This window comes from Gambusia affinis, linkage group LG08, assembly GCF_019740435.1.
Source record: "Gambusia affinis linkage group LG08, SWU_Gaff_1.0, whole genome shotgun sequence".
Lineage (NCBI taxonomy): Eukaryota > Metazoa > Chordata > Actinopteri > Cyprinodontiformes > Poeciliidae > Gambusia > Gambusia affinis.
In genome coordinates, this window is record NC_057875.1 from 12,577,273 (window position 1) to 12,599,696 (window position 22,424).

General features: G+C 41.2%; 3 protein-coding genes across 11 annotated transcripts in view; 1 reads left to right on the forward strand and 2 right to left on the reverse strand.

Annotated features, from left to right (window-relative positions):
- Positions 1-568: 568 nt before the first annotated feature.
- psmd7 (proteasome 26S subunit, non-ATPase 7) lies at positions 569-4,855 on the reverse strand. Its single transcript, XM_044125376.1, has 8 exons — positions 4,695-4,855; positions 3,744-3,835; positions 2,919-3,011; positions 2,724-2,821; positions 2,559-2,639; positions 2,377-2,468; positions 2,012-2,210; positions 569-1,221 (listed from the first exon to the last, which is right to left on the reverse strand). The coding sequence occupies exons 1-8, from the start codon at positions 4,766-4,768 to the stop codon at positions 964-966; spliced, it is 987 nt and encodes a 328-aa protein (XP_043981311.1). The 5' UTR covers positions 4,769-4,855; the 3' UTR covers positions 569-963.
- LOC122835909 (dynein light chain roadblock-type 2-like) lies at positions 4,781-5,775 on the forward strand. The gene is made up of 4 exons (XM_044125378.1): positions 4,781-4,905; positions 5,117-5,192; positions 5,276-5,443; positions 5,536-5,775. Exons 1-4 carry the CDS (start codon positions 4,903-4,905, stop codon positions 5,577-5,579), a joined length of 291 nt encoding a protein of 96 aa, XP_043981313.1. The 5' UTR covers positions 4,781-4,902; the 3' UTR covers positions 5,580-5,775.
- A 320-nt stretch (positions 5,776-6,095) lies between these two features.
- LOC122835698 (genetic suppressor element 1-like) overlaps positions 6,096-22,424 on the reverse strand; it is a 43,608-nt gene continuing 27,279 nt past the window's right edge. For 8 of the 9 annotated variants that reach the window (XM_044124958.1, XM_044124959.1, XM_044124954.1 and 5 more), the window contains 14 exons: positions 21,933-22,132; positions 18,298-18,464; positions 18,015-18,218; positions 16,671-16,829; positions 15,647-15,915; positions 13,843-14,155; positions 12,558-13,132; positions 12,362-12,474; positions 11,370-11,649; positions 10,277-10,390; positions 9,831-10,187; positions 8,970-9,251; positions 7,645-7,748; positions 6,096-7,519 (listed from right to left, as the gene is read on the reverse strand). In XM_044124958.1, the coding sequence (XP_043980893.1) occupies positions 7,382-7,519; positions 7,645-7,748; positions 8,970-9,251; positions 9,831-10,187; positions 10,277-10,390; positions 11,370-11,649; positions 12,362-12,474; positions 12,558-13,132; positions 13,843-14,155; positions 15,647-15,915; positions 16,671-16,829; positions 18,015-18,218; positions 18,298-18,464; positions 21,933-22,132 (3,275 nt within the window). In that variant the 3' untranslated portion in view covers positions 6,096-7,381. The remainder of the gene's footprint in view (positions 7,520-7,644; positions 7,749-8,969; positions 9,252-9,830; positions 10,188-10,276; positions 10,391-11,369; positions 11,650-12,361; positions 12,475-12,557; positions 13,133-13,842; positions 14,156-15,646; positions 15,916-16,670; positions 16,830-18,014; positions 18,219-18,297; positions 18,465-21,932; positions 22,133-22,424) is intronic. The other variant, XM_044124955.1, reaches the window with a different exon arrangement.

Sequence of the window (22,424 nt, forward strand, 5' to 3'; positions counted from 1 at the left end):
AAACTACATAATTAGGTTGTTTTCCATCCTGTGTTGCAAATTAAAAAAAAATTTGAAAAGGTTTTAAAATAGCTTAAGTTTTCCCTCCTTTCCCTGCAGTCATTATTAGAAGTCATGCCAGCATTTCTTTTGATTAGGTAAAAAAGTGATTAATAAACATTTGCCATCAATCACATTATATGAAATGAAATCAATTGATATATGAATCTAACCTGTAAAATGAACAGCATCTTCTTGTTTATTGTGATTTGTGAGCCAGAATGTTTACTGGGTTAGTAAACAATCTACCTCAAAATCTGGACAGATAAGATCTATTATAATACTGATAATGGACTTTTTCTTTAAAAGTTATTTAAAGTGTCATCAATGCACCTTCTAGGCAATCTTAATCTACAAACAAACCACCTATTGGTTTATTTAATCACGTGTAATGCTAAATACAAATAAATACATACATCACTGACCATTTCCTTTTCACTTCAGTCCAGTTGGCCATCTGAACATTATGCAATTAAACAGCTCCTTTAAAATTTACATAGTTTGAAATTATATCTGCCAACAAATATACCCAAAAAACAAGCAAGTTTTTTATTGATTTTTTTTTTATGACAAAAGGCGAACAAATCTACAAAAACAAACTTTTACTTTGCTCCGGATTTAATGAGTGATACAGAAACAATATCCTTTTTACTCCATTTTACAAAACACCAAGAGGATGGCAACTATGAAAACAGCATAAACATGTTCCCACAGCTCAGAACACTGGAGAGCAAACGTCATCATCTCGTTACGATAATAGCAGTCTTTGAGTGGCAAGTTGTTACCAGGAGGCCAAATCTCAAATGACACAATTCCCCATTTAGAGTCCTACTTTTAGTCTCAGACCCACATACAGAGGGGCAGAAAGTAGAACGCCATCCTGCTGAAGATGGTGTGATTTGAGAGACCACAGAGGAAGAGCACTCATTTCTTCTTCTTCTCATCTTTTTTGGCACTTTCGGCCTTTTCTTTCTCCTTGTCTTTGTCATCTTTTTTCTCCTTGTCATCCTTCTTCTCTTTCTTCCCTTCATCCTTTTCCTGCCCTTCCTTCTTTTCTGCGTCTCTGTTGGAAATCTTGTTGTTGATCAGGTTGTGCAGGGCCACCACAGAGCGAATGAGCGAGGCCAGGTAGACCACCAGCATCTGGTCGTTGGTCTTCAGGTAAAAGGCTTTAGTGAACTCCTGCAGCAAAACATGTAGTCAACAACAAAAACAATCAGCTCATCAATACCAATATATCCTGAATTTCATAATATTCATTTCACATAACACATACATTTTAAATTGATTTTTCCCTAGTTATCTGTATGGGCAATAAATTGTACAAAACCACAACGCAGACATTGACTTTGATCCAGTAGAGTAAAAAAACCGGTACTTTATTGGATTTTTTTTTATCCACTTATAACAAGTCAAAGTTGTGTCAAAACCAGATAAAACAACGTTTTTTTTTACTTTTTTATATGAATCTCTGAGTTCTCTCACTCAATAGCTGAAAACTATGGCTACAGAAAAGACATTTGTTTACATTCTGTATTTTTCTTTAACATAAATCATTTTTTTCCAGTTTTAATGAATTTAAATGACTGATTGGACTCTAAGACCTAGAATTAAGGAATTAAATAACTAAAAACACAAAATATAGGGGAAATTATTTTTTAACTGAAACCTAGAGTGCTGTAAAGTTTTGAAAATTCAGATTCTATCTTTTAACTTGCAGTGGGTATTTTTTGCAATATTACAAGACATAAGTATTAACAATCTCAACCAAATTGCAAGTATGTTGAAGCCACTATCCAGAACCTGTGAAAGCCAATGTTAAACTCCACATGGGGGAGCAAAATGCTTTCTATTACAGGGTTTCATGTTGAGTCGAGACCAACAATAAGCTGTTTAGCCACATGTTCAAGGAGCGGACACAACCTACAATACAGTTACAGTGAGTAATTTTCAGTCAGCTGCAACATCTTACCAGTAGGTTTACATCTGGCAGCAGGTTGAAGACATCCTGCAGCTGGTAGATGATCTGATGGTTAATAGGAAGTTTTCCTGCAGCTACTCTCTCTAGGTAGGAGCGGATGTCCAACAGCTTTGAGTTGAGTCCCTTCAGGCCGTGAACTTGGTTTGTGATGCGCTGTGACAGAGTTCCCACTGTGGTGTCCTTGATGTCTCTGGAGTCAGGGTACAGCAGAGAAGAAATCAGGAAGGAGCTGAGTATTTTGTCTTAATCAAGCGGACTCAAACACGTCTCAAGCCTTTGTCCTGAAGCAGCACATGCATTAACTATGAAGAGTAATCACTCAGGGCGATGAAGCAGGTGGTGAGTTTGTGTTGTACCTCAGCAGATGCTCCACTCCCACTTCTTCTGCTTCTTCAGCTCCAATTTCACTGGTGACGTGTTCAAATGTCTTAGACGTTGGAGTGCCATCCTGGAAAAAAATACATGTTGGTCATTTTTTTTTTTTATATGCAGTCTAAATAAAAATATATGTTTAGACTAGACTTAACGCACTACTTACATCGTGTATTTCCTCCACTGAAATGTATGCTTCTGTGGGAAGTCCAAGATCTTTGGGCTTCACATCGATGATGACTAAAACCTGGTGGGAAAGTAGAGGATATGGGAGGCGTTCATCACCAGAACGAACAAAGACATGTCCAGATGAGGTGACAGTGACGCTTACCGAGTTGGTACAATACCGCTTGATGAGCTCATTGATGGCAATGTCATTTTTATGGAGCTTGGGTCCTGTGTGGTACCACCCAACTATCCTTTCTCGGGCTAAAACAGCAAAACACGGTTAAAAACAGGTGAACACAAAGTAAAAAAAAAAAATGGCCCAAAATGATCCAACACCAACGCCTGTTCACTCTCTTACCGTTAACTTTCTTAAACATGCCATACATGTTCTCAAGGTAGTCATGATCCAGGAACCATACAGAGTCGTCCTTATCATCTTCATCAAATGGCACTAAAATGACACAACACAATGTTTTGTCACAAGCATGTTTAAAATAAAAAGAGATTTATGTTGATTTCTGGCATCTTAAGACTTTTTTTTAAATTCATGACAAAACTTCCATGTTATTTAGAACCATTTTCTTTTGAAATATTACAAAAAGGATTTTTGGGTTTGTTTTACTTTGGCCCACCTCCTAATGTTTAGGGTTATCACTTGTCATTTTTACAGATAACCAAAGTACAAATTAGTTACGTTTACAACTGGCAACAATTTTATGCAGGCAGTGATCAGGAGAAAGACTTGGAAGCCCAAAATTGTTCCGTGATAAGGATCAAGTAAGGGAGCTGTTAGACATTTTTTCTTCCATCGAGCGGGTCCACCAAGAACCAAACAATAGAAACTTCTCATTTCTATTTTTTGATGGAAAGTCAGACAACATAGTGGATTAGCCCACTTTTTTATCTGAGCTATCTATAAAAATTTCATTAAATAGCAAACTAAAAGCATATGTTGTGAAAAATTTGCTTTGAAAACACTTCTTAGTAGTTTAGCTTTTTTTAAGTGTCTGTTATCCTTTTCATTTTTATGTTGGTTTGTAAAGTTGATTTCTTTTTTTCAGTGCGATGTTTTACTTTGGTTACTGTACAGTATTTTAGTCAGCCTTGTTGATTTTGAGATGTTTTGTAAATATATTTCACTGACGACAATCCTTTAGTTTTCACTGCATCATTTCATGCTTACCTGCAAAACTATTGGAGACATCAAGAACCTTTTTGTGCCATGATCCCAGGAGAACACCCACCACTCGCTTCTGATTTCCAATTTTTCCTATCCTGCAGTTAAAATAAACCAAAGAGTTAAATGTGGGTAAATTAAACCTGATTAACTTTTGTAATATACCAACATGCTACTTTAGATGTCATCTGATCCATTACAAAGCTGCACAAATAGTTTGCAAATCCAGACACAACATGTTGCCCCTTAACATGCTAAATTTATTCCTGGACAGAAAAGGTGAATAAAGGAGATTTACGTTTTTCAAATCTTCAGCGCGAGGACAAAATAAAATTTTTTAAAAGATTTAATCTTTAGTCTGATAAACACCATCCAAACAATTTATTGAATATCACAGACGTGACCATGGATATGCGTCTGTATGGATATGCATGGACATTATAGCATGTATAGATATGTAGTGTGCGCTTATGTTTATAAAGACAGAATTCAGCTTATAGGATAAGACATGCTAAATATTTTTGCTTCCTACTTCATTTCAAAGATAGAAAATAACTAGAATCTTCGAACATGGGCATTCTGCATTAGATTACGTATGTGTATATATGTACAAAGTCAAAATGTAACCAAACGAGGCCGTGAGCTAAACCAAGTTTTCACTTTGAGAGGCTTTAACAAAACATGAATTATCACTGTATAAGTATCAATAATTGAAATCATGAATCATAACTAAAAAGAGTTAAGTTGTTGACCACTTTAATGTATATAATTCTTTATCAAACACTTCCAACTAGCTAACTAAGCTATTTAGCCTTGTCATGTCTCTCCATTCATTTTCAATGGGACTCTGACTCAGCAAGGCTAACCTTAGCTTAGCTATGCTACATTGAGCGGTTAATGGACAATTCCGCAACAAATATTTGTGTTAAAACGAACATAAATACAAATCTCGCTCACCTGTTGAAGTGATCAACCACACTGAGCAACACAAGCGGATGGACCACCACATTTTCTACCGCTAATTCTGGCATTTTTGCGACGAAGCCGAACCACACACCAGCTAAACAGAACGCTCACTACTCTTCACTTCCGACTTCGTGTGACGTTTCTTCCGTTTCCCTAGGCAACAGAGAAACTCAAGCCGTTATTACAGTTCTCAGAGAAAATGGTAAGAAAGAAACACGGTTAACTGTATTAATGTCGTTACTTTCTGAGAAAAATAACATGTCTTCTATTTTGAATTAGCAGAAAGGTCTCAATACGTTGTAAAAAAAACAACAACAACAAAAACTTCTTTGTATTTAGCTGATGTAAATGTTTAAATTCAAGCGATTAAACGTAATTTCTCTGTTTTGGACGTTTCTTTGTTTTTTTCACAGGGTGATGCCGAAGAGACTCTGAAGAGAATTGAAGGGCATAAAGGTGTAATTGGAACAATTATTGTAAACTCAGAAGGTAGATAAAGTGAAGAATGAAATAATCAAATAAGTCTTACTCTCATACAAACTGAACTGATCTGAATGTCATTTTTTCTGAAGGTGTTCCCATCAGAACAACTTTGGATAACTCCACAACGTCTCTTTATGCAAGACTTCTTCGCAGCTTCACTACGTTGGCGAGGAGCGCAGTCAGAGATATTGACCCTCAAAATGACCTCACCTTTGTGCGCATTCGCTCCAAGAAACAAGAGATCTTGGTTGCTCCTGGTGAGATCAGCGTTCATTTTATTGCTCACAAGCTCTTCACAGCTAAATTAATGGTCCTACTGTTCTTACCCCAGATCTTTCTGTCTTTACAGAGAACAACTATCTATTGGTTGTTATCCAAAACCCATCTGAATAGCTGCCAGACATCAAGCCTTCGTCACACGATGGGTTATTTTCAAGAACATTTTTTGCGTCACATAATCCCTCTTTTTTGTTCAGGGTGTGTTGCTTTTTAAAACATGGCATGTCATGTGTTTTGCCTCCTGTAATTATTCTCTGATTTTATTCTCATTAACAGAAAATGGATGTGGAATAAAAGTAATTTCCTCTAAGATTGCAGTTTTCTTAAAGTTGTCCTTTAGAGCAAACAGAATTTTTTTTTTTACACATCTTCAACTTTTTCATATTTCAAAAGTTTCAAATAGAAATCGCTGTATTTTACTGAGACCAAATGTGGTGAATCAGCATGTAATTATGAGGTGAAAGGAAAATTACATGGCTTTTAAATTTTGGTACACATAAAAGAAGGGTATAATTTTACATAGCTGTTTAAGTACCACAGCAAACAAGTCAGCAACTGTCTACTGCAGGAACAACGATAAGCAATAACAAGAACTGAAAACTCACAGAGAAACACAATAACCAGTCAAAACATTTTTCAAATATTTTAATGTAAATTTCCATCGGAATGTACACCAATATGTGGTAATAAATAGTTCATTGCAATTATACAGCCCAAACAATACATCACATGAAAACTGATTGAAGCAACTATTCAAGATTTCTCAGCAGGTTTGAAGAGGTGACTGAGCCAAGCTGTCAGGTGGACTGGGAGGAAATGCTACTGTGTCTTGTGCTCAAAGAGATTCTAGTACATGAAAAAAAAATTATTTCTCTTTGTGACGTTAATTTATGTGTCTTGAGCAAAAATAAATCTTATAAAAAGAGAGCAGAGGCATTACTTTGTCATAAAAAAAATTGATAACTTTGATGTTCATGTCACACATAGACCATCAAGTCTCAAGAGACACTGTGTTGAAAATACTCTCTCAACGTAATTAAACCGGGATCTGTCCAAAAGTACTTAAATGCCACATAAAAACTCAAAAGGCCCATCAGAAAACTACTTTTATGGACATGCGATAGTTACTGTGGACATTGATCCTCAGATAAAATCCCATGGACAATATCAGAGAGCAACATTTTTCACGTTCTGACAGCAGTGAACCTCAAACGTTTTGACATCACATAGCATTTCTTTTTGTCAAAACACAACTGTTCTACTGTCCATAATTTACTAAACACTTTTATTCTGACCAGCAGCAGTTGCCCCAAAGCATATGGCTTTCTCACAAGTTAAAGCAGTAAAACTTACAAAACTCTTCGTCTATCACAAGAACCATTACAAATAAATAAATAAGAAAAAAAAACAAAACACCCTCAACTGAAACCCTTTTGCTATTAAATATACTTTAGAAGCTTCATTTGTCCTGTAGGTCATTTTGTGAGCATGCAAACTGCTCTGAATTCAGAATACATTACATTTAACAACACAGTAGACTGTCAAGTATTTCCTCTAATTCCATTTCAAGTGCATCCTGTCAATTTTAAGGCCTGAGGTGAGCTTTGATTCCTTGACCTAAACCTCACTGAAGAACTCGACTCTTCTTGATGCTACCCAGAGAGACTCCTAGTGTGTGTTGACCAATATAATGAAGATACGAGCTCAATTATGGGTGGCACTGTGGGCCAAGAGTTTTCACTATCCATGATCAGACTCTCTGGATTCAACATGGGATGTTGAATCCAGACAGGTAAATAAAAAGGAGGGGTCAAGTGACAACTGACAGGCCAGAGAGGAAACAAGAAGATGTCTAGCTCCTGAAGTGAGGCGAGCAGCCGGGCAGTCCTTCACTGTGACGCGGCCTCTTTCGAAGGTCACCTCTGTGCTTGCCCGTTGCTTTGGCTCCTGCCCCAGTGGACATTCGGCAGTGTCAAACATCTCCTGAAGTGCTCGAGCTGGGCCTGTAGCCTGTCCCGCTCCTCCCTCATTTTCTGCCTCTGACTCACCAGCTCCTAGCAAACGAAGGAGAAACAGGAATATCATTATAGAGAAGGAACTCTCTGAACAGACTTCATGATACTTTACACTCATAACACACAAATGTGCAATGAATGCATGGTGAGCTGCACGTTCTTACCCCCATAGTGAGAGAAAGCTGCTCAGCAGTTCTGGTCAGATTGTAATTCTGAGCTTCAAGTCTTTTACACTGACTGTGGAGAACCTGCCGCTCTATGCTCCACTCTGCACAGAGAAAAACAAAGCGTTGACTGTAGAACCTCTACTTTAAAGGCTTTAGTTTTTGTGAAGTAGTGTTAGAAGGTGATCAGCAATAACATTTTAAGCGGTGGCAGATAACTCTCCTCATTTAGCATAAATCCAGATTAGTTGAAGTGAACAGATACTTTGGCCGAGAGGCCAAACAGACTTATACCGTATCAAAGATCCTGTAGTGATTTATCAGCACTACTTCATTAACCATTTGCTTGTCATTACATTTGACATGAGTAGGTCTTTAATAGAGAAAACAACGATCATTTACACAGGAAATAGATGTAGGAGGAGGTGCACCAACGTCATCCTCCTGTGTGAAATGGGTGGAGAAGTAAATCTTGCTTACGTCTTCCTCTATTACCTTTAATCTATTTGCTAAATACATTTAGGGAAGAGGTGACATGATGTGGAATGTGAGGTGAGAGCAGTCGCTGTAAATACAGAAATTCACTATTTCATAGGCAAACTGATCTCTGAGTTCTCTCTGTTCTTTTATGATAAGAAAAGTCCAGTCTAGCTTTCGCTCTTCTTATACCAGCCAATAACCAAAGCCACTGAGAATGAGAAAATCTGGAGTTATCCAAAAGTAATACATCCGTGGAGTTGTCTGCTGAAAGTAGGATATTAACAGCTTACAACCATCTTCCATAACCTCAAAAGTCCTGAAGAGCCATGGAATGAAACAACACAGAAATATCATGAACATTTTTGACAGTAGAGAGGACACTGGGCACCATTTTCTACCTGTGCAGTTTTGCAGACTATTTAGGACACCAAATGGTTTAAGACTTGATGTAATTTTTCTATAATCAAAAGACAATTTGGTGAAGTTACTCAAATATTTTGTTGTGATAAAGGATATAGTCTGTTATATTTCATAAGAGGCAAGCTGGATCTTGTTGGGATCAGAACATTATGAAAAGCAAATTTTACTTTGCAAACATCTTAATAAGACGATAATTGTAAATTTGATTTTACAATATCCATCTGGTGATAAGAGGTAAAAGTACCCAAATGTAAAAATAAACAATAATTTAGTACTTAATAGTTTTTCCCTTCAGATCTTTTAAAATATTTGTTTTAAATGTGTTCTTGTATGATCTCAGAAAATATTCCTTCAAATCTAAAACACATCCATATGATGAAAACTGTTCATCGCTAGACTAATAACTACATATTTTTTGTACTCACCGTCCACGTACTCCTGGTAGGCCTCAAAAACGGCTTCAATGCCCTGCCACTTCCTTGGCGCTTCCTCCTCTTCCTCATCATCCGACTCTTCCTCTTCCTCATTGGACAGGTGCTCCCGCAGAGTCGGAGCATCTTGGCTTGCTGCTGGCAAGTGGAAATGGTGGCCGTTGACGTGTGCATGCTGAGCGCTGTGGTTGATGTGTAACGTTTTCAGATGAGGATTATTTGCAGGCAGCGAGCGTTCAGGTTTTCCACCGACTTCTGCAGCACAGTTTGAGACCCCTGAGGAGTGAACAGCGAGCATCAATCATTAATAAATTTGGCTCAAGGAGGCCATCACCAGTGTTAAATAGTCAAAGTCCCAGTGGAAACATGCAAAACGCTGAACAGCACAATGTTCACAAGGCTTTGTTTTCTTTTGAATTCATATCAGAGCTGCTGAAAGACCTGGGGGCTCTAACTTAAAGTCAATGGCCAACATAAATTAAGAGCCATTGACAGCTCTGAGTTTATGAGAGCCTTGAAATTGGTGTTTCAAAGCAACACAAATTTTCTAAGTAAGAAAAAAAAAATACTTTCAGAAACACTGTCTTTTTCTACTTTTTTTTGATATTGAGGTGTGGTGAGTCTAAAAACGTTACAGTGCAATTCTGTTTACATGTGTGTTTTTAGCAGCTAGTGAGTCTGCTTGTCTGTTGGCCTGGGGGGAGAAATATCTGGGCAGACATCAAGGGCTTGAATCATGTTTACAACTGATGCGCCACAATTTAATTTTGAGTATTAGGTTATTCACATAGCAACCACTAGATGGCAGAACACTGCAAGTTGAAAAGTAAGCATGAACAAGCGCATATGGCTCACCTTTGCTCTGCAGTGTGCTGTGTGTGGACTGCAGCACCGCCTGGTGGAAGCGCTGAGCGAAAGCCTCAGGTGTGAACCTCTCCCAGGGCCGGCTCCGGCCGTTCGCTAGAGGACCAGACTCCTTTTTCTGAAGGGCGGCGCCGTTCTGAAGGACCTGGAGCTTCCTGTTTGACTGAGCCTCTGCTGTTTCAGATTTGTCATGATGGGGGGCTAATGGTGGAGGGATGCGGGGAACCTGGGAGTCCATGGAGGCTTTGGGCGTGTCATTCTGCCTGTGTTTGTGTGAGTAGGGAGGAGAGGGACTGGGAGACTCTGGGTACTGGTGTCCATTTGACTGAGGAGCTGCGGAGGAGTCCCCTAAAAACAACAAGAAGGATTTGTTGAATGTTTTCCAAGCTTAAAATTCTGTTTCAACCAGATTTCTGGTGTGTCTGTCTGTGACTCACCAGTTAAAAGAGCAGCAGGACTTCTACACAGCGGCAGAGGATTATATCTGAGAGTGTCTAATGTCACAGTCTTCCTCTGAATAGCCCTCAGCAGCTCCTCTGTCTTCTCCTTATCTACAGAGAAAAAGACAGAATGAGAACACCCATCATTCATTCGTTCAAAAAATATGAGGGACTTGAAGGACAGACTGGCCCGAAGTGATGGAAAAATGTCACTGAATGGATTATCTGAGTCAGTGCAGCAGAGTGCCCATTAAAAGTCAAACTTAACTCAGGCTTATCATTTTAATAAATTGCCAGCTAGGGCCAAATTATAGTTTCCAGGATAACTGTTCAGTTTATATATGTTTTCACTATCAAAACATCTTTTAAATGCAATTACCTTATTCATCTTTGAGATATGCTTTGATATCCAGAATTTGATTGGCTAAATAAGTCATCTACATCTGGCTCTGTGGCTGTCAACATAGTCCCTGCTTTTATGTTTCTCTACATACGATTCCTGCATGGGCTTACAGCTAACCTTTCATTTAAAGCAGCTGTATTCCTCGGTAAACTGATTTAAAATCAAAACAGGCAGTAAATAAAATAGCTTTAAGGACAGTTATCTTTATATAGGAAAGTCAAACCATCAGCATCAATCACCACACTCCCAGAGAGAAATCAATAAACACAAGGTCTTGTTATTCTTGATACAAGCTAGAAGTAAATATAGGAAAGGTTCTTTTGTATATCATTTTGCAGAACAATTTGTTTCAAGTAGGTCTTAAAATAATGACAAAGGGAGAGAAGTGGAGGGCATCGTGCTCATGTTTTTCCCCAGGCCCCAGTATGACCTGTTTATAGGACACCATATGTTATCAAGATGTGGATTAAAGCTGACTTTTGTTGGCAGAAGTGGAAAATCTCGCTACAAGCTCATGTTCTGATTCCTCCCAACTTTATTTTCTTCTCACCCCGCCTACATCATCAGAGCAAACACAAAAACCGAGAAAAAGTAAACGTCTCTTCTTTTTTTTTTTCCAGAGAAGACTCATCGGAACAACGGCGGAGTATCACGTAGGACGTGTGCAGCTACTAAACAGGTTATTACCTCTCCTCCGCTGAGGGCTGACATGGCTGAGGTTGAACATAAGGAGGAAGTCTTTTTTCTCCTCCAGCTCAGGAGTGCTGTCCATCTGCTCAGCAGAGTACTGGGTGGTTAGGGAAGCTGTGGGCGTTGAAAGTGAACAAATCTTTCTTTTGCTCTGCACTGCTGGTGGGGAGAGACTACGCTCTCTCATCCTCCTCCGCCTCTTCCTCCTCTTCTCAGCCAGCAGTTCATCCCGATGGGTCAGCGTGGTGAGGCCGCACAAACGCAAAAAGTCCACTTTCTTTGAAGAGAGAAATATGAACAGGTGAATATTTGCACTGCTCCTTAGAAAAGCATTCACACGTCTTGAACTGTTTCCCATTTCCCTAGTGTACAACATGGATTTAAGACCATCACAAGCTACATTGCTTCAAAGTAGCTAATAAATAAAAATCAGAAACATAGGGTTTAAAAAAATATATAAAAATCCTGCGCAACAAATTGAATAGTAAATGAAGTCTGTCTGTAATTTAATCTAAAGAGAACATTAGATAACAAAAAGCATTAAGTTGTACAGGACCTCTTGTGAGATAAGACCAAGATTTTACTTCTTGACCTACATGCAGAATGCTGTGTGGAGAAAATAAATTGCACATCTTCATGAAAAGATCATAAACCATGGTGGTGGAAGCATCATGCTGTGGGCTGCTTTTCTTCAGCAGGGATACGGAAGATGAACAGAGTTGATGCAAAGATAAATGTGGCTAAAACTCCAAGCCCCGCTTTTACATTTTTATTTGTGAAATGGTTTGAAGCTTCCCCATCATTGTTTTTGCACTTAAATTGTATTCTTTCACATCATTTATTGTAAAAGAATAAAAGTAAAATACACTAAAGTTTGTTGTTGTGATGTGACAAATGTGAAAAAGATGAAGGCTTGTAGATTTTAAAAGAACTGTAAAAAAAAAAAAAAAAAAGGGAACATAAAATCCAGATGTACAATTTTTACGCACTTCGGAGGATGTGTCCAGTTTGAGAGGCGGCTGTTCTGTCACCCTCCTCAGATGAGCCTTTATATCCTCTTCATCGCTCTCATCATATGACTCATCCAGGTCATAGTAATAACCTGGTGAAAGCAGAACAGGGAAGATTCATTAGCAGGCATAAGAGCCAGGCATAGACACAACTCACAGTCGCTGCCTCTCTCACCTCCTTCTCTGGCCTCCTTCCTCCTCTTCTCCTCCAGGTCCAGCTTACTGAGCAGCCGCCGGTGCTGCTGCAGAACCTCATCGTAAATCAGCATGCTGTCCACCGCTTGCGTCTGCCGCTCCCGGATCAGGGACGGAGGGCCTGTCTGGTACTGAAGCCCCTGTTCGGTCGGGGCAGATGGAGGTGCGGTCGGTCTGTGGTGATTGTTGATGTGATGCCGCGGGTACGAGCTATGCAGGGCTCGGTCCGGCTCAGTCCTGCTCCATGACTCTTGTAAACCCGCTCCCCTCAGAGGGGGACACCTCTCTGGGCTTTTAGAAGTCCTCTTGCTTGCATCTTCTCCCCAGCTCATTGGAGGCCTGTCGGTCCGGGTCAGTCCCGGCGGCGGTCGGGTCGGTGGTGTAGGGGGGTTGAATTTTCTGCGGGAGTCTGCGGGCGTGTCGACGAGGGAGGCTGGGTTCCACAGGTTTGTTGGAGGAGCAGCAGGATGGTGGGGACCTTTAGGAGAGATGAGCGGCGGTGGAGCGCCAAGGGGTATGTCTTTGCTGCCGGGGTTGTGATAGGCTGAACTGGTTCTGTTTGTTATCAAGAAGACAAAAAGACATTTAGGATCATCCCATTTGGTCAAACACTGTAAATTAGCTTATAGTGGAAAATGTTACATCAGTAGTTGAGTTCCTAGTTAGCAAATTGTGTGGCTAAATTGAATTATGGCTAATGAGTACACATTTCTGGGTTTGAAGTGTGACATCTGTGTTGCAAACAATCTTTGTCATATTGTGTTTGCAGAAAGATGACCAAGTGAGTGCTCTGAGCAGCGAATTATCTTTGACATATTTTTCTTTGGTAACCTTGTCAACAAGAATTTAGACAGGAGAAAGAAAACGGCTCACAAACACCAAATGTACTTTATACGCTTTATACCTCAGAAAACGTTTGTCTTTGTAAGTATTCATGTGTAGAGCAGTGTACAGAGTTTTTTAGTATAGCATTAAGATATGTGTATTCGCTAGTAATGTATTTTTCTTTCTGTTGTACTCCAATTACAAAGACATTTCAAGTGTAGCATTGAAATGAATGTATTAGTAATTTATTTTTCCCTTCTGCTGTATTTTGGTTACAAAAATCCATTTATAAAACATCTTCAGTTAAGAGAAGCAAGCCTTGTATGGAGACCGTTTTATTAGTCGTTCGCTGACTGTCTGTCTACACATAGTGTTGTGACAACAGCACATTTAGAGTGCTGCAAAATTCCATTTTCTGCTAATTCCTGTGAGATTTTCACCTGTGGCTGTCTCTTCTCGTCTCCACGCCTTTCCCAGGTGACCTGAGGCCCACCTCCAGTGGACCCTCCCTCTCCTGTCCCTGTGCTCGTTGCCGTGCCAACCACACTTCTTCACTCGCCCTCTGAGTCATCATGGCGGCTGCCAGAGCTTCATGGATCCCCCCAGAGGCAACAGCACGATGCTTCCCCAGGTGAGCCGGCAGCAGGCTGGGCACCGGCAGTGGGACAGACGCCCTGGAGGACGACAGTCCAGGCTGCAGGGGCACAGCTTTTGTTCCTGGGAAATTCAGCTGGTCTGGCTCTTTGGTTTTATCTGGACAATTCAAGGCGAGATGAATCGTTAAGATTGTATGCACCGCTTTACCAAAAGCATTAATTCACTCACCCACATCTCAGAATGTAGGTGTTTTTACTACTTCCCTGCTCTCAGATGTAAAAAAAAAAAAATTAAATAAATAAATAAATAAATACACAGTAAAAACCTACAGACCTCCAAACATTATGGGGATTTGATTTGATTGGATAAAGACCTTTCTTCTGGAATAGGGGCATCTCATTGCAGTGAAAGTGCAACGTATTGGATATAGTGAAGTAAATCACCCCACTGCTGCGATGAACCATGCCTCTCCAACATGTGAGTTTGAGTTTGGCAGCTTCCAGGAGAAACGGTTAGTAATGGTAAATGGACTGAACTTGTATAGCGCTTTTCCAGTCAATTTTACTACCCAAAGAGCTTTTTCAATCACACTCTAAAACACGCGCATTTATACACTGGTATGCAGATTGATGGGTAACTTGGGGTTAAAGACGCTGGAATCGAATCGTCAACCTCCCAATTGTAAGTTGACAACTTTACTCACTGAGCCACAGTCGCCACAAGTGACCCTTATTGGAAGAACGGACCACAACAAAGTCAGTTAAAGGTTTCAGTGCTTTAGATGTTGTTCAGGATTCTTTTGTGACCACATGGATAAGTCGCTACTGCGGTTTTGGAGTAATTTTGGTATGTGGGACACTCCTGAGAAGATTCACTATTGTTCCATATTTTCACCATCATGGACAAAGGCTCTTGCTAAGGTTCACTGGAGTCCCAAAGCCTTAGAAACAGCTCTGCAACCATTTCCAGACTGAGAGAGGAGGAGTTTGTTTCTTATCTATTCTAGAATTTCTTTAGATTGGAAGACGATGGATCATTATTGGCAATCATTTAGTCTACTTCCTGTTGTATGATTAGTCCAGTTCAAGAGTTTCTTGATTCTCCAGGTTTGGTAGTAAAGTGTAGTCACTGAAACTGAATAGTCAATATATTATTTAGCAACTGTAGCAATTACTTTTTCCACATATGGTCAATTCAGTTTATATATTTTTTCCTGAAAAGATTATTACCTAACAACTAGAGGTTTTATATTTAGTCCAGGTATCTATGATACAAACATTTGTTTCATAATCTGAAACCTGCTTGTCTGGAAGCTACCCCAAATATTTGGCAAGCAAAAAAAACACTACTACTCAACATCTTTTAGAACCACTGATTTGTATATTTAAATAATGAACTGCTTTATTATCAGTTCAGTGACAATTAGCAGTCCAACAAGGGATGTGCACACACCCAAAAGTGTGTTTTTCTTCTGTATTGGCTTTTATAATCCCCTCTGGTAATGGCTGCACACGTTTTGATTTTCTCTAATGAAGTTTGTTGTTGAAGTGGAGAAAAAAAATTAGCAAAATCTTATGCACAACGGAAATGTCTGAGCAATTAATCATGTATAGTCACATTATGGGGTGTGTGTAGGTGTGTTTGTACCCAGCCTGGTGGGAGTGAGTCTCTCTCCGGGTCGGGCCCGGTCCTCCGGCGGTGCTGCCCTTCGAGCCTGCAGCTCAGCCAGGTACTGACTCTCGGCCGTCCGGACCATCTGGTGCTGTCTGTCCCTCTGTCTCTCCTTCTGTCTGTCCAGCTCTCTCTCCCGCTCCTCTTCCCGCTCCCGCTCCAGCCCGGCCTCACGCTCCCTCTCTTTCTCTCGTTCTCGCTCCTGCTCTCTTTCACGCTGGCGGAGCTCGTTCTCCATCTGTAGCCTGAGAGGGAGGTTGAAAATAACACACACACACACACACACACACACACAAGTAGAAGGTGAGAGATGCAACACCCAACATGAGGCAGATATTAACCACACCAACATTTGTGACAAAGCATCCACAGAAACCCACACGGATGTGAACGCGCGCTTTCCATTTACCACAAGGAAAATAATCCAGGCACAGCATGACTGAGCAGGAGCAGATGAACGCTTAATAGGTATCCACAGGAATATGACAAAAAACACACACAAACACACACGAGAACACATTCAGCAACAATCAATAGCAGGGAAAGAAACCTGCGAGAAATGCAGGAGCTATTACACAGCCAGACGATAAATACCATCCATTTCAAACACAAACACCCCTCCACCCCCCATGGATGATGCTGCAGGGAAACAATGTCATCCAGGAAAAGGAGCTCAAAGCTCACAAGTAAAAATGGTACAGAGGGAGTAAAACATACTTCTGCGTGTGTAAGCATGGGATTTTATGCATGCACGCGCGCACATATGCATTTATATAGGAGAACAGAGTGTGTGTTTGAAGGGCAGTGTGTGTGTGTGTGTGATGAGTGTATAGGAGGCACCGTGGGGTGTGTGCTAAAAATATCACACACTCAGCAACCTGTGCTTACCCTGCAGAGAGAGATTACAAAGCCCTGCAGACAGGGAGAGAAGGAGAAGTAGAGGGAAAAAGAGAGAGGGAGAAAGAGAAACAAAGAGAGAAAAAAGAAAGAAAGAAGTTACCTCTCAGAGAAAGCTGTGTGGTTAATTTCTCCTGGGTAGCGGCCTCCAGGTAGGTGCAGCTGCAGGGCAGAGGGGTGAAGGGGAGGGAAGGCGCCACCTGCAGGCATAGAGTAGAACTGCGATCGCAGTGCAGAAAGACAAAGGGACTCCTCCATCCTGCTAAGATACATACACACACACACACACACACACACACACACACACACGCACACACACACACACACACACACACACACACACACACACACACACAAACATTAATGCGCTGTTTAGCATCTCAGATATTGACTTTCAACATGGCTGACATCTCTCCTTATGCAAAACGCAGTTTAACATTTAGATTTTCTTCTGAAGCGTAGAACAGTTATTAAATTATGATATGTTCACAATTTTGGCTGATTCTCTGAATGTCTTTTGATCCATTACATTGAGAGTTTTAAACATCATGTGCTCACTAATAAAACTATGTTTCTAAGTGAACCCTTTTATAAGCATTAGCAAGCTTGTGTGGTTATTTCCACCACAGAATGCATCACTGCAGGAAGCTCCGCAAACCTCTGTGTTTTAATACTGGTTTTCAGCAAGCGGAGAGCACTAGTTAAAATCTCATTTTGACCAAACCATCCAAATTGTAAATGTGAATTGTATTAGTGTTTGTTATTAAGAACAAACTAGTTACTGAGAGCAATAACCCCATCAGCTAGAGTTTGAGTTTTAGCAAAGATCTACAAAATTTAATCAAACTTAATATTTTTTCATTACAACTTCCTCAAAAAACTAGAACAATAGCCTTAAATCACTGTTTTGTTGCCTGTTTTTCTAATATACATTTAATAGATTTTTTAACCATTCAGGACATCTTGAAAGACTGATTAGAAGGGCACATGGATGTTTGTCTACATTTTGACTGATTAGACTACATTCATGCCTCAATGATGTAAAAACCTGTACGATAATTAAAGATTTCTTGATTTGGACATGTGGATATCACAGACTCACTCTCTCTTATTCAATCTATTATTTGTTTCTGACAGCTTCCTTTTCCCTGTTGTAGAAAATCTCCTACAAAATGATGCTGCTGCCACCACCATGTGGCAGCGTTGTGTTTGGAGTGATGCGTGGCATTAGATTTATCATCTCATAGTATTTTGCCAGAAAGTTACATTTTCTTTCTCCTCTCACCAGAGCACCCTCCCCCACATGTTTGCCGTCTCCCTACATGGCTTGTGCTAAACTGCAAATGTGATGCAAAATGGACAAGCTCTCTTACTGCTGTGATTGCAGACTTTACGCTCCATGTGCCGTCATTGCACGTCTTCCACAAATGTCAAGGTGCATAGTTACCTTTGTAAAGACAGAGGATGGTGCAGGTAGGCAGGGTGATAGTAAGCAGCTGCTGCCGCTGCATGGGCCGCTGCGGTGGGGTCAAGACCGAGGGGCAGAGAGGTCAGTCTGAGGTCATCCGAGGTGGCGAAGGGCCGGAGAGCTCGCAGGTATTCCTCTGGAACAGCCCCCGAGGGAACCACGGCGTGCATCTGCCCTGGTAAACTGCAGAATAAGCTTTTAAAGCGTGCTGTAGGGAAATTAACATACCTTCAGTCCACTTACGTGCATGAGCCACGCTTACCTTATGCTCTGCAAGCGGGGGTCTTGCATGATACTGCTGTGTGTGCGGCCAAAGGACTGAGCCAGCGAATGAGGTGGGGGGACGGGCGGCGTCCTCTTGTCCTGCTGCAGCGGGGCGCTCTCGGCTCCCACCCGCTCCCTGCTTAGTCCCTGAATGCTCGACTCAATCTGACAAGGAGACAGAGGAGTGTGTGAGCAGGGATTACTGTGGGTGTCCAGGAGATGAGTGTGTGCGTGTTTGTGTCTAAAGTGAGCAGAAAAGGGGGGACAAGAACTGAGTTGGAGATGCTGAGGAAAAACCTCAGAGCTGCAGCCAGAGGGCTCAGCGGAGCCGAGAGCTGGGTCTGATAAGTCGGGATGAATCAAAATCAAAGCAGAAAAATTATCCTAATATTTGCCCAGCCGCTTTACGCTTCATCTTTTCTGCCTCACCCTCCATGAGTTGTTTGGGGATTTTGTAATTAATGCTCTTTTTAGTTAATGATTGAGTTCCTGTTTTTTTCTTCCCCTTGGTCAATTCCTTTACTCTGCATCATTTCAATCATCTTCTTCACTACAATTCCCATTGTTCTTTACTATATCCAGTCTTTGTCCCTGTTGTGTTTGTTCTGATACCTCAGTTAGTTTAATTTTTTTAGTGTTGAGTAAAGTTCTCTGGCATTGATGTACTTTTCCCTTGTTTATAAAATGTATTTAATTTCTCTAATTGCCTTTTCCAGAGGCTCAGTTTGTGCTTGTAAAGTTCAGCCACCATGCCAGTCAAAATGTTTCCCATCATCACGCTAACAGAGAAGTAAGACCCTGTGAGAAAGTGCAACTCAGTCACATTGGATGGAAAGAGTTTTTGACTCGCAATCAAGTCTTGCTAAAAATTCTCAGCTAAATGTAGGTCTGGACATTGACTAGGCCATTCCATACTTCAATATATACTATGCCCTTGTAGTTCTCACTGTATGTTTAGGCTAGCTGATCTAAATGTGACCCTCTTCTCTAGTCTTTGGTTCTCTACAGCCCCAAACATTTTTTTCCCAGGTCAGGCCAGCATCATCTCTGACCAACAACCCTGTCTATGCTGCAAAGTTTCCGCACAGCATGATTCTGCTTTATGGTTTGTCCAGGAAGATTGGCCAAGTGAAAGAAAAATACGTTGTTCTATCACATAAAGAACATCACAGTTTTGGATGGCATGTGAGAAAATGTGTGAAAAGGCTCAAGGGGTATTAATACTTTTGTTAGATACTATAGTATCTAACAATACTAGATACTAGTATCTAGTATTGTATTCAAAAAGGTAACTGACAAAAAAATGACTGTTCCAGATTTAGGTTCTTTCCAGTTCGAAAGTCTCAATTAAGGTTCCATTATCTTAATTTATTTGATCAAAACAACAAAAGTTTTCTCAGACAATTAGGTTTTGTGCGCCTTAAAAGATAAACTAGCCCGGGAACTTTAAGCACGTTAACGAGTGCAAGACAAACACGTCCTCTAACGTGTCATATCTTGTTTCCACGGCAGCATCCTGCCCACACAGGTTTGGGGCTGACCGTGGCCAAACCACAAGCAAATGACCTCTGTGCACAGCGCCTGGTCTGCTACCTGCGTTTTCTACAACAGGATTCGGAGTGAAATACCTCCGCTTTGAATATTTTTGAATAGTTTTGGTTATGTCATTCATGGAAAGCAGATTCAAACCATCTCTTGCAAAACATCTCTCTGAAATCTCCACTGGATCAAGTTAAAGAGGGGGCACTGGAAAAAATCTAATAAAATTATACTAGTATACAATTAAATCAGTCAGGCTCAAATGTTAATCAATCAACAGTGATTTTTTTATTTTTTTTTTTTACATTCCCATTGAATAATTCCTACCACACACATTATATTTTTATATTTCTTTATGCAACAACTTATGGTCAAATCAGATATGACATGGGCATCAGCTAAACATCTTAAGAAAATCACCATGGGATACTAATAGAATCAAATCGACTGGAAATGCAAAAGATAAATGATCTGAAGTCACTACTCGACGACATAAGCTCTTCTGGTTATTCAGACTATCAGACTTTGAAAATCCTTGTGTGAAAAGATCTTTGCAGTAATCTGATTCTAAGGAAGGGGGGGAAACTGTCTTTAGGGTCTCTTTTTCAACACTTGTTAATGTCTGCTGGCACAGCAGGCAACACTGTGGGCATTGCCCTCCTAGCATCCAATCAGACGCGTCTCTTATGCTTCGCTTGCTTTCATAGCAGGCGTCCAGCAACCAAAGGGTGCTCGGCTCACTCTTTGTCGACTGTTAGAGTACTTAGCCATAAGAAGAATCTCACGATAACGGAGAGCAAGAAAAAATAAATAAATATGCAGGCAAAGAAGCAGCTAATGTTGACAGAAACAAAGCAAACAGTAATTTCTGCCCAGGTGACCAATCTGAGCTTCGAAGGTGGAATAATTAGCTTGGTTGGGTCCCTGTTGATGAGTCATTAATTTCCCAGCCAGAAAAAGGGCCTCGCTCTCAGGAGCTTCCGGTCATGACGATGTCATTGGTCATGTAGATTAAATCAACAGATTCACATGACTAATTATAACTAGAACTAATCATAAAATGATTTAAGCCGTCAAGCTATATCAGGAAAAACTAATTCTGTGTGCATGAGGCTTATACAGACTTCCGAGGTCTGCAGGTTAACGTGGACTGAGTGAAATTATTCCCTTCAAACTGGAATACTGGAGGTGACATTCTGCGCATGACCCTGGAAAACAAAATGGGTAAATGTCACATCTCGAGGGCCGAGTTCGCTACAGCACAAACAGAGACGAGCTGGCCTGGACAGCAGCCTGAATGTTCCCTGACCTCTGATCTCAGAGACGGTCGGCAGGCTTCATAAATGCAGCAACGCAACAAACACAATCTGTTTCTTTAGATTGTTTTGCATGCGTGCAGCAAAGTAACTCGTTCTTCCTCCCCTCCCCGTCTTTCTCAGCTCTCTGTTTTGCTGCCTCCCTCCTTCCTTTGCTCTCCGAAATTCTGAAAGGGAGCCCCAGGCAGACAGAGCCACAGAGTGCTCTTTGTGGAGGGGGGAAAAAAGAACGCTCTGATCCAGGGGGAAGTGGCTACTGTGGGGGCTAACCTCGGCATTGTGTGAGGGGGGCCTGGTTCCCTGCCCCAGCTTAAATACACTCGCGCACACACAGACCTCTCTTCATGCTCTGAGTCTTTGTGGGGAAGGGTCAAGTACACACACACACATACACACACACCCTGCAGGAAGCAGAGCACAATAGGTGCTGGGCTCTGTAGCATTTCTCTGTTTCTTTACAAAGCTCTTGTGTTCCTGAAGAAGACACGGGCTGATTAGCGAGAGGAGAAGCTGGTTTGAAGTGACAGTGAGGTAGGAAAGCATCAACTTGAAGCAGTGAGACAAAAACAAAGTGATACACAACAAGAAAAATTAAGAAGGGAGCGGTGGGACGGCTGTTTTCGACAGCTGGATGTTGACAAGCGCTCGGACTGTTTTTTTTCTTGTTTTTTTTTAATGGAGGATAAAGTGAGAAGAAATGAAACGTACAGCAGACAAAAACAGATGTCTCATCTCAGACTCGGCTACAGCACCAGCAGGCGTTCAGCAAACAGCTCACCTGTCGGCCGTCAGCCCTCCACTGGCCGTTGCTGGTCTTGGTGGGAGCGATGGTGACCACGGGTGGGTTGCTCGGCACACTGTGGCCCCTGCTCTGGCCCAGGAGGGGCCCTAAAGACCCCCGCTTCGGGGTGGCGACCGGCGAGGGGTGGCTGGTGCCTGGTGAAGACACTGGAGACGATTCACTGCTGAGAGCAGAGACTGGGAGACAGAGAGGGAGGGAAAACCAAATCATTGCACAATGAAACTAAATACATTTGTGTTTGTAGACGACACACGTGTGTCTAACATGAAGGAAGAAAAGGCTTGTTGAAAAAGGCTGGGGTGTGACGCTGCGAAGGGAGGTGTTAAATGTGATAAAGAGAGAGTGTAACAGTCACTGGCATTACTCTGTTCATGTAGCACCACACACACACACACACACGCGCGCACACGCCCACACACACACGTTCTGAGGCGGAGGGAGACCGAGGATGGAGAGGAAGTTGAGCAC